The following is an 11,841-nucleotide window of genomic DNA, read 5'->3' on the forward strand; positions in this document are numbered from 1 at the left end:
CGTGTTTATATCATGAGATACCGTACTACATTCTGCCCTATCACATGTGACGTGAACTTTATTAAATGCTGCATATTACTGGCCTTATTCACTGTTGACAGAAAAACGTCGCAACCTTGAGGATACTAGTTTCAATAGCGGGCGATAACGGATTAAGACGTATATTTCTTTGTTAGACATTTTATACATTCAGCTACTCAAATCGAAAGTGGAGGAATTAAATGACGATATTTAACCAAAAATAGGTCGTAATTAATAAAAATGGCAACAGGAGGTCGTGAAGTCGCATTGGATGCATTTCTGGATTTTCAATGTTTAACTTGCACAAACAAAGTTGGTGTGAGGTATTGTGTTGAATGTCAAGGTTACTGTTGTCAATCTTGTGTCGACACACACTCGCGATTTCCTACATTAAACTCTCACACACTACTTGACCGATTAACTGATGCAATACAAGGATTGTCGGTGACATTGCCGACGGAGAGATGTGCTATTCACACCACCATGTTAGTTGACATGTTTTGCAAAGACCATGATGAGGTGGGCTGTTCAACATGCATGACAATGAACCACAGGTATTTTATAAAGGATATTTTAAATTAAGTATAATCGTAATGTATTTTTTTAAATAGCGATTTCAATCTTAACTAAAAGAGGAGCGGTGACCAAGTGGATAAGGTGTCTACCTCTCAACCAAGGGATCATGAGTTCGAGCCCTACATTTACATGTATATGTTCCAGTTGCCAACTACCTTCTGGTTGGTAGTTGGGTATTCTCGCAAAGAACAAACTGAGTGTTATAAAGTGCTGTTACCATATTATAGAAAACACATAACTTCTTACATAATTGTAACATTTGATCAAAAAAACTTTCTGTTTTCAGAGGAATATATTCAATATCCGAATTACCAACTACCTTCTAGTAGGTAGTTGGGTATTCGCGCGATATACATCAGTTTTATTACAGTTATATTTATTCTGAAAAGTACTGTCTGTTTTGAGGGGTAAACCATGCTTAGTTTGAATTACCACTACCATCTGGTAGGTAGCTCGGGATTCGCGCGAATAACAATTCAATGTATATCATAAGCATACTACTTTTTTGCAAAAAGAGATGATTATCAAGATATATATATATATATATATATATATATATATATATATATATATATATATATATATATATATATATATAAATCCAATAACACTAAAAGTCAGTACAAACCCTAGACAGAGTGCTCGATGGTATCCCAGAGCTGTATGTATGGATTTATATATTTATATATTTAATCCATATATATATATATATATATATATATATATATATATATATATATATATATATATATATATATATATATATATATATATATATATATATATATATCTTTTTTTTTACTATATAAAGAGGTTTTATAAAATAAAGACAGATTTCTCTGTGGTGTAAACAATTTTCTTTTTATTTTGTGACCTAGTTTCTGAACTGAGATAACCCATATCCGAACGAAATTTTGTTATCATTGAAATAATCATTTTGAAAAGTTCAAAATGAAGATTAAGTGTAAAGTGTTTACAAGGTTTTAATCTTATATCACCTCATAACCTAGTTTTTTTATTCAAACAGTTTCTGCATATAATTGCGTTATTCTTCCCTAAAGAGCAGATGAAGATAAACCACGACCTCTCTGCCAACTTCATTGACTTGTATTTTTAATCATTCCTTTTTTTAAACCGATCATAAAGTTAAAAGTTCCAGTATAGCATAGGACAAAGGCCATATATAATACTAGTCAATATTTTACTTATAACTTTTATTGTGTGTGAAAAAATCTTTTTATTGATTTATGAGTGTACTTCAAGAAAATTGTTTTTCTTTTATTTATTCTACCTCATTTTCATAGCAACAAATAAAAGAAGTGAATAAGTGTTTTGTAAGAAGCCTCTAAGGTGACATTCTCGACATTTTTCCCCGGCATTTAATTCGTTTTTACGAAATATTAATTCGTTTTTCGTAATATAAATTCGTTTTTAGGAAATATTAATTCGTTTTTATATTGTATTACATTCCTTATATTCAGTCAGGAACTTAATTTCGAGGCCTTATTTATAATTATTACTAAAACTTTTTGAACAAATTATTATTTCGTAAAAACGAATTATGTTCCGGGGGGAAAAGTGTGGAAAATGTCACCTTAGGGACTCTGTAGTTTTGTGAGAATATCTTATTGTCTTATATTTTCAACCTTCCAGTGTTGCTTGTTTTAACACTTTGATATACTTGGACTTAAATATGTAGCTGATCTATTTTTAACAGAGCATGTTCAAATGTCCATACCATCCCTGATGAGATCAGCATGTTATTCGATGCAAACGAACTAGAAGACACGAATCGGTGTTTAGATAACAGTGAAAAACGATTTAAAAGTATCGAACTAAAGAAACAAGATGCGCTTGTATGGTTAGAGATGTCAATAAAGGAAGCTGGCACGGCGATCGACAATGCAAAACAAGAGGTTATTGACCATGTAGAAAAGGTTGCAAACCAATCTAAACAGGAAGTGGTGGGAAAATATCAAGCTGCAAAAGATCATATTGAAAAAGACACACGTGAAGCAAATGAAACCATAAATGATTTAATGACGATTTCTAAAAATTTGGTAAAATCAGAGGGTAACAGATCACAACAATTCGTTTGCATGAAAATTGCGAATCGAAAAATGAAAGAAGCCAACGAAAAGGGTATTCTCAAACATAACGGACAGGTAAACATCTCTTTTGATGTAAAGTATGTCATCCAGGATTTTGTTAGAGATATCAAGGACTTTGGTAGAGTAAGCTGCCCTCTGGAAATTAGACCTTACTCTGCTAAGACAATCAAAGAGATGAGTGTAAAGTTACAAGACGATAAATCAACTTGTAATATATTTGGCTCGTTTCTGTTGGAAGATGCAACGCTTCTTTTAACAGATTACAATAATAAAAGACTCAAGCGTGTCAACATTGAAAATATGACAGTTGATGGCTTTTGTAGTTTTGACAAGAATCCCTATTGTGTATGTTGTACTAGTAAAGACGAGGCCGTCGTTACCTTCTACAGCAGTACAACGTTTATTCAGTTTGTCTCCGTTGGTGCACAACTGATGCCTTCAAGAAAAATTAACATAAATCATAAATGTCTTGGAATTTCCTATAAAAATGATAAACTTTACATCGCCAACAATGCCCAATCGTTATATATACATGATATGTCTGGTAACGAGCTCCAAAAAATATCAACAGACAGCACAGGTAATAATTTGTTTAACGATGTTCGAGAAATTTGTTTCAGTGATTATTTACGAGGTGGTGTAGTTGCAGACTGGAATATAGGTGTTATTATCCTTGATGATCAATATCAGCGCGTTGCTGGATACTGTGATCCCGAGTTGAAAGGTGTATCATCAGTATGTACGGATGGTAGAGGAAGCATCTTTGTGTGTGGATATAATTCACAACACGTACTTCAGTTAGGATATGATGGTCAAAAGATTACTGATGTAGTTGACGACTCACATGGCATACAATATCCCGAGTCACTGTGTTTTGATACAAGCAGGTGTAGGTTGATTATAACACAGGGCCGCAGTGACATTGTTAAAATTATTCAGCTGAAGTAGTCTGTGTTATTTCCAAAAGTAGATTTACAAATGATAATGTCGGGAAAATTTACCGCTACTCACTGTCTTTCTTAAATAGTACCAGTTGTATGTCTTGCAAATTATAAACAAAATAAAGTGGACTCAAAATTGTATAATTTCTCTTTATTTTACTTGACAAAGTTTTGACATAAATGATATCCCATTGTATTTAATAATTTATCGTTCAATATCAATTGTTTTATAAATTGTTAATGCATACTACATTTGAAAATCAATCTTTTAAGCTTGAGCTTAATCTCTTATCACACTTATAATATATGATTGTTTGATAATGAGTAAATATGTTGTTGAAGTAGCTTAAAAATAAAAGAGTAGCATACCGTTTTTGCAAAGAACAATTTATCTTTTTACCAGTTGATGTTTAAATATGATGCATTATTGTACAATATAGCCTTGTTATTCATTCCCCGAGTTAAAAAACCCGTATCAAATGCAAAGTCTCGTTTTCATTTTCCGAGTCATCAAGTCCATTCTGAATTATATTGTTCTTCTGCACTGCTGTAAAGCCTACTAGCATATAAGACGAGGCGGTGTGCTCAAAAATGTGCAATTAAACTATTTAACATCCATTGTTCTAAAGGAGTGAAACACGTATATATAAACATGAAGTACAACATGTGTTTGATATGGGACTTTTAAACAAGGGAAATAAAAACGAGGCTTGATTGAGTACAATATTGTACTCAACCGTGTGGAATATGCATGTACATACTATCATAAGCCTTGTAAACAATTAGAATGTATATCACCTCTTGTGGTGTTTGTAACTGTTTTAATAAATTAAGGAATGATTAAAATCATCAGTGTATTCAGATATTAGATACGTTATGTGACGAAAATAGACGAATAATTACGAGCTGTTGACGTTTGGAATGGTTTTGTTAATGTAACTGTTTGAAACTTGCAAATAACCATTGAGAACAACTAGAAATTATGAGGGGCTTTTCGTACTTAACCATAACAAAAATTACATAAGCTTTACATTGGCTCTTTACTATGGGATTTCTTACCACTTTTTAAGCTAGACAAAAGATGAAATATGTTTAACTATTTTAACGTATGAATTTTTTTTGTTTTGTTCCATATAATGAAACAAAAATTTAATTTAAATTGTAAATAGTTTTCAAACAAGATAGAAAACTTTCCGTATTTTGTGTATTTGTTTCTTCAGGTAACAAACATCAAAAATGCTGTTGAAACCATTTTTTAAACGTTGTTAATCTTATGTATGCCCTTTCTGAGGAAGGGAAAGTACTTCATTAACTAACGATATAATGGGTTCTTGATTCATTCTTCAAACTATGACTGACCGTAGGACTGAGTAACGAAAGGTAACATGAACATGAACAATGATTTTACCAAAGAATCTACATACGCACGAAAGTTTGCTTGTCAAGTACTAGAATCTTTTAGGAAACAACATGACAGTCTGTTTGAATAGACTGTAAAACTTTACTGGCTACATAAAAAACATAAGACTTAAGTATATTATGCTCAAGTGAATTTCTGCAGTAAAAAATGATGTTAAAAAAGAAAAGACTTAACATCGCTATAATCCTAAGGAAGACATGCATAATTTAAATGTAAATTGACATAATAACCAGTTTTCGGCATGCTCAGTGTTAAAGATTAATCTAGAACTATTACGGTAAAATATATGTTATCTTTGTGAAAAATGAACGTTATTTCCCTTTATACAACTAATCGTGCACTTCATGAGTTTTAAATATGTAATTACAAAGTCGTTCATGAGATAAAATAATATATATATGAATTGATTAAAAGATAATTAACTCCTTTTAAAGGAATATCTATTTATCCAAATATTTCACTGAAACTGTATTGTACAAAAGAAAGATGAAAAGTTCGAATGAATCATTCTGTGTACATAATAATGTATATAGAAAGTTTGTAATAAAATGTATTTCTGTTTAATTGTGAAACTTATAGTTTAACGAATATATGGTTTGTTCGACATTTGCTGAAGACATTTAATTATTCAAAGCCTCTGTTATGCACACCAGACGTAGCACCGTGCTCTTTGCTGTTTCTCCTATTCTCAGTCCTTTGATTGTTAAAGGGCCGTAAAGGAACGTCAGAATTTCCAGGAATTTTGGCATGAATCACATCCAGTGCTTTATTTTTGTCTGCAACGTAGACAGCAATCGTAACAACAGAAGATACTAGCAACATGCCGCCTCCATATTGAAATTTTTTCTTCAAATCATTATCGTCCCATTTGGTCATCGTTCCTAAAATTCCAAACACGTACGTAACATTGTAATTCAATCTTAAAAGTACGTAACATATAATCATGTACAAAATCAGTTTTGAAAAAATAGTCAGCATTTCGATAAATTTGTCTTTAAAATTCTAATAAAGAGACATTTGATTACAATTTATTTACTAAGAAAGGCACAATTTCATTTAATTTATTCAACAAAAAAGCAATAAAGTGTGCAACGCCTGTCACACCCCGTAGCACCGGTATGAGGAATGTTAAGCCCTTAACAGTACAATATGAAAACGTCACCTCCAATTTCACTGGTTATAATTCCACCAATTCCGGATGACATGATTATGAATCCTTCAACGATTTTTGTATTCTCCCTCCCGAAAACTTCCGGAATAGAACTGTCTCTGACGCCTTCACAAAATGCTTATGGAGAGAAAAAGAAAGCAATATAAGATCTTATAAGATAATTGTACCAATTGACTAAAAAATGAAACATCGAACGTTGTTGCTTCGTATAAACATGTATTGGTTTCAATCGCTGTTTCCAAACATAGCACAATAATTGGGAAAAATGAAGGAACGCGCTGATATGTCTACAATACAATAAAAAAATTCAGGCATTTTTACAGGGGATCTTACGATGTACCTTCAACTTTTTACGATAATCGTAATTTTAAGTCCTGTTCACAAAGTCAATGATAAGCTCCAATTTTATCTTAAGGTGAAAAATTCGCTTACAATATATCTTACAATAAGAAATGTCCGTAGCACGTTCATTTGATATCGATGCGTATGCGCTATATTTGCTTCCGGTTTTAAAAGCAAGTAATGGAGAGCTTGAAATATGTATTTTACTCAGTCTTGTTATCTTTAACATTTACAATCACAATTTCAAGAAAAAACTATTCAAACTGATTTTCATTGGCTAATTATGATGTTCATGCTATCTATACAATCTATATACAAAACTTGAATGAAAAGAAATGATGCAATATTTTCAAACAATCCCTTTTTTAATATTTACGTGGGAGAAAACAAATTCTGTATGTATATTTATTATATTAGGTATTTACTATTATAACTCGGGTAGTTTAAACAAAACAAAAAAACAAAGCACTGTACCAAGATGGTCCTCATATCGATCATCTAGTTCAGGATGTAAGAACCTACCAAATATAAAATATATCTGACGCTTAATAAAGGCTGTATGAGCAAATGTGTAAAAATCTATTTTTAGCACAGGTTACCTTGACCCAACTGACCACTAATTCCATCACAGTTTATGTTTCTATTAATTATAAATAACATATGTCTATAAAATAAGGTCAATACACCTGTACAAATCTATTTTTAACATTGGTGACCTTGACATTGGTAACATTGACCTTGACCCGAATGACCCCTTACTACACCCAAAGAAGGAGGACCTCCCTTGGCATGTTTGTATTAAAATAAGACATCAACTAAAAAAAAAAGGCTGTATGAGCAAAAATGTTTATATTTATTTTCTAAATTGACCTTAACCTTGACCCTAGAGACCGCTTACTCCACAAGAAATTAGAGGACCATCAAAGGTATCCACCTACTAAATATGAAATATATCATTAAAGAAATTAAGCAATTAGGAGAAATTTAAGATAAATCCAACTTGCCGAAATAGGTTAACCAGACAAGGCCCTATTTTCAAAGTGAAAAAAGGGAAATAACTGGGAAATATGGATGACACAGTTATATAACTTGGCAATATCATGTACTTTGTATTGATAAGTAAGTGTGGAAATTATAAAGCCATTAGTATAGATAGAACTTAAGATATTTCCAACTTGCCGTTTTAGATTAACCATTATTCATTTTCTTAGTGCTGAAAAGGGCAATAACTTGGTATATTGAAAGCCAGAGTTATGTAACTTGCCCAGATCATGTACTTTGTATTGATTAGTAAGTGTGTAAACTTAGAAGCCATTGGTACAGGTAGAACTTAAGAAAAATCCAACTTGCCGTTCTAGGTTAACCTCGTAGGGACAGACGGACGGACGGACGATTCGATTACTATATGCCCGGGGGCATAAAAACATCTGACATATTTATGCGGTTCGTATCGGAATATCCGTCCCTCGGGAACCCGCCCATGGGCGGTAACTCGGGAAGCCTCGTTACCGCCCAATGTACGGGGTTCCCTCGGGACTGATATTCCGGTCCGAACCGCAACATATGACAGATTAATAATATCTGTCATATGTTTCGGTTCGGGACGGATATACCTCAATATGATATATGTTCATGGAAGAAAAAAGTCATTTCCTCCATAACCATTTTCTTACAATGGCGTATGAACTTACAACTTAGATAACAACGGAGAAATGACGTCATCCTAAGCACTTTATAAAATAATATATGTCATATGTAGCAGTTCGGGACGAACATTCCGATCCAAACCGCAATCATATGTCAGATATTTTTTCTTGCATATTCTGACAGATTATTTCATATTTAAAATGGTTTACCTCAATATAACATATGTTCATGGAAATAAAAGTCATTTCCTCCATAACTGTTTTCTTACAATGGCGTATGAACTTACAACTTAAATAACAACGGCGAAAATTATACTCCTCTTTTGGCCTTGGCGATATATACTACTCCTTTAGTTTTGGCAAAATACGGTAGTCAGCAACGGCCCGAGATATGTTCCTGATAAAAGTCTAGAAAGGATTAGTCAAGGAGCATCATCGAATCAGTAACAAGAACGACTTACGTTCCCTACAGCTACGTTTGTTGCTCGAAGGGAGGTATTGCACATTCAGTTTGTATAGCTTGACATTCTGAAAACTGAGCATGGCATTTGGTTTGTTTGTTTCATTTTACGTCTTTTCCCAACAGTAGTTCAGTCATATAGGCGGATAGTTTCCTAACCATCGTTCCTAGAGAGAGACTACCTTCCTCCGTGCTAAACTACCAAAGCATCTCCCGGGGATCGAACCCGCGCCCGAGAGGTAAAAGGATTATGAGTCATCGACTCTAACTCTTCGACAACGGAGGCGGTCCCATGGCATTTGGTAAAATAGCTGGAGAAGCATAATTCGACATTCAAAATGCTGATCTCGATATTTGGTATGCGTAGCTGGATATTTGATATCCATATAGCGACTTTCAGAATGTGAACTTTGACACCCGGGATTCCGAGCTCGACAACTGTATGCATAGCCCGTTATTTGGTATAAATAGCTCGACATTCTGTTTGCATATGTCGACTTCAGAATGCTTAACATTCGGAATGTCAAGCTTGATATTCAGATTCCCGGACTTGAATATTGAGCTGTACATACCGAATGTCGAGCTTGGTACGCAGTACTCTTACTGTAGAATCTAGAGCGAGATCGAGCCCCTGGTAATTGGGGGCTGCCTTAACGGTTGAGACATCAGAATTGCAGCAACCGTTTATCCATATACCGTAAGAAGTGTCTAAATAGGACTGAAAACCTAGAGTTTATGTATCTTTTTAACTCCAGCAGTTGTGATGGTTTCGAAGATTGTAACACAAAGGTTAGCCAAAATTATCTTTCCTGTTCCGGCGCCATATGACCTGTGTTGATGCGCCGTAAAACCAAACTAAAAGACAGAGGAGTCGAAGGGTTTCGGACATTCTGAGAATTTCAGAGGATAATTCATACAAAATTTTCGCTAAACTGGACTCATGTAGATGGACACTCTGTAATAAGATTTCCCTTAAAGAAAAACATTGCCTTCTGGCCAACGTTCTTAACAGTTGCAAAGGAATTTACACGTAACTGAACTTTGTTGATTAACATAATAATGTATTTGTTGTCCGACCAGATTCCTAATATTTCAACATTACCTTACAATATGGTATAATTATACTCAGTTCTTTCTTAAATGAGATAGGAAAAATGAGGGTGCCATCCTGTCATTACTAAGAAGAATGAAACATTATAGATGGTGCCCGAGATCGATGCTAAGTATGAGTATACTAATCAATATTATAAGTTCGTGTTTTGATGTGATTTATGTCCATTTATTTCATTGTATCCTGATTAGTTTGAGGGGTGACTACAGCCCCGAATGGTCTGATCATTGCGCACATTTTAGCGACAGTAATAACAAAACAAATATGATTGATGAAATTCAATTATAAGTAGTAAAATTAAGTTAAAATAATTCATAAATATTTACACTGTTTAATTTATCCTAATACGATATTATCGAAAATAAAGTCTGATGTGGCAACTATCACAACTTGGTAGCCTTTGCTAGGGGGCGTGGACGGTAACTTGCACTTTCTATTACCCCGGTGCTATGGGGCGTTAAGGATGTTCCATTTTTTTTCATTATCCGTTATGTACAGTATCAATAAAACCAAGTTTGCGATTTTTATGTAATTTTGCTGTTTTAATGCTTCTGAGGGATCACTTTTCTCCTGACATTTTAACTTTCCTCAGGCTTCGATGCACTTTTTTTCATTATCCTCGTGTACAAACTCAATCAAACCGAGTCCGCAGTGTTCATGTTATTGTGTTGTAACTAATCACACTTTGGCCAGATTTGTATACATCACAACAGCAAGTTTCAAGTAATGTGCTGTAAAAAGTTGCCCCGTACTTGTTATATCTTTCTGGTTCTTCCGGATCATTGGTTCTAACACTTTTAATTGTTGAAAATTGAGTACCGCTTAAGGCGGTGCTAGGGGGCGTGGGGGTGTTGCACTTTTTCATTATCCCATATGTACAGACGTAATCAAACCAAGTCTGCAGTTTTCATGTTATTTTGTTGTGACTAACGCTTCCGAGGAATCACACTTTGTCCAGATTTTTCGTTACCATACAACTGACTATATAAATATGTTCAATCCAATATTATATTTAATTTTATATTTAATTCTCAATATAGTTGTCTACATAGTTTTAACATTTCTCAAAGAATGCCAAAACTTTAAATAATTTATTAAAATTCCATAAAATTCTATTTTAACAATAAGAAAAACAATGTCATGTCAAAACTATGTTTAATTTGAAAATGAAATGATAATTATTATTTCCTTTTATCCTGAAATACAATATCAATGTAAACTTTCAATGATTATTTTCAAAGTTATTATTTCCCTTTATATATGAGTATGTGTGTATCAAGAAATATCAAACAATAACTACATACACACTTTCACCGATTTGTATATAAAAAAACAATGATATGAAATGTCATTATTTGAATAACAAAGTACAGTAAAAACTGTTTACAGTAACCTTCGATGGGAGAAAAGAAAAAAAGGTCATTATAGACAGGGAGTCACTGTGAAGTCTCTACAGAATTTGGATATATGAACATATTTTGCCAATATTTTGTTGAGAAGCAGGAAAGTAACAAACATAGGGTTTATTTATATTTTTTTTATTTATTACAAACATAATTATATTTAACATACCACATATCATTTATAAAAAAAACAAGACAGTGTTAATATTGCAGATTATAAACTACACAATTACATTAGTATCTAAAAGTTACATATTGATAAAGTACATAAGTTTGGATGTTTTTCCAATCGGAAAGTCTGTTCCTCTACTTGGACCCCTTTCGCCACCCATTGTACCAAATACTGTTGAAACTTTGTAGCCAACTTATTGTAGCCTTGAATGCATCTATTTTAAGTTGCTTGGCAAATTTGGATGCGTTGGTTTGTAGCAGTAACTGGAGTTCTCCGACTAACAGCATTTTTGAACCATTCGTATGTAAGGTCATTGGTTTCCTCAATGCTTGTGAATTATAATGGAATATAATATTATATTGGTATGATTTCATGTTTCCATGTTTATTTCTAACAAAAAAAAATATATTGAACAGTGCAAAAGAAATTACATGAACACTATGCATACATAAATATATACATAAACA

General features: G+C 33.1%; 1 protein-coding gene across 1 annotated transcript; it reads left to right on the forward strand.

The window, feature by feature from the left end:
- On the forward strand, window positions 1-5,154 carry LOC132735430 (uncharacterized). The gene is made up of 2 exons (XM_060722373.1): window positions 1-575; window positions 2,315-5,154. Exons 1-2 carry the CDS (start codon window positions 262-264, stop codon window positions 3,654-3,656), a joined length of 1,656 nt encoding a protein of 551 aa, XP_060578356.1. The 5' UTR covers window positions 1-261; the 3' UTR covers window positions 3,657-5,154.
- Window positions 5,155-11,841: the final 6,687 nt, after the last annotated feature.

Source organism: Ruditapes philippinarum, unplaced genomic scaffold, assembly GCF_026571515.1.
Source record: "Ruditapes philippinarum isolate M1 unplaced genomic scaffold, ASM2657151v2 ctg7573_1_1_1_1, whole genome shotgun sequence".
NCBI classification, from domain to species: Eukaryota; Metazoa; Mollusca; class Bivalvia; order Venerida; family Veneridae; genus Ruditapes; species Ruditapes philippinarum.

Excerpts from the sequence above, each read along its gene's own strand:
- LOC132735430 (XM_060722373.1), top strand. The coding sequence starts at position 262 with ATGGCAACAGGAGGTCGTGAAGTCGCATTGGATGCATTTCTGGATTTT. Across the intron at positions 576-2,314 it reads TGCATGACAATGAACCACAG|AGCATGTTCAAATGTCCATA; the intron begins GTATTTTATAAA and ends TATTTTTAACAG.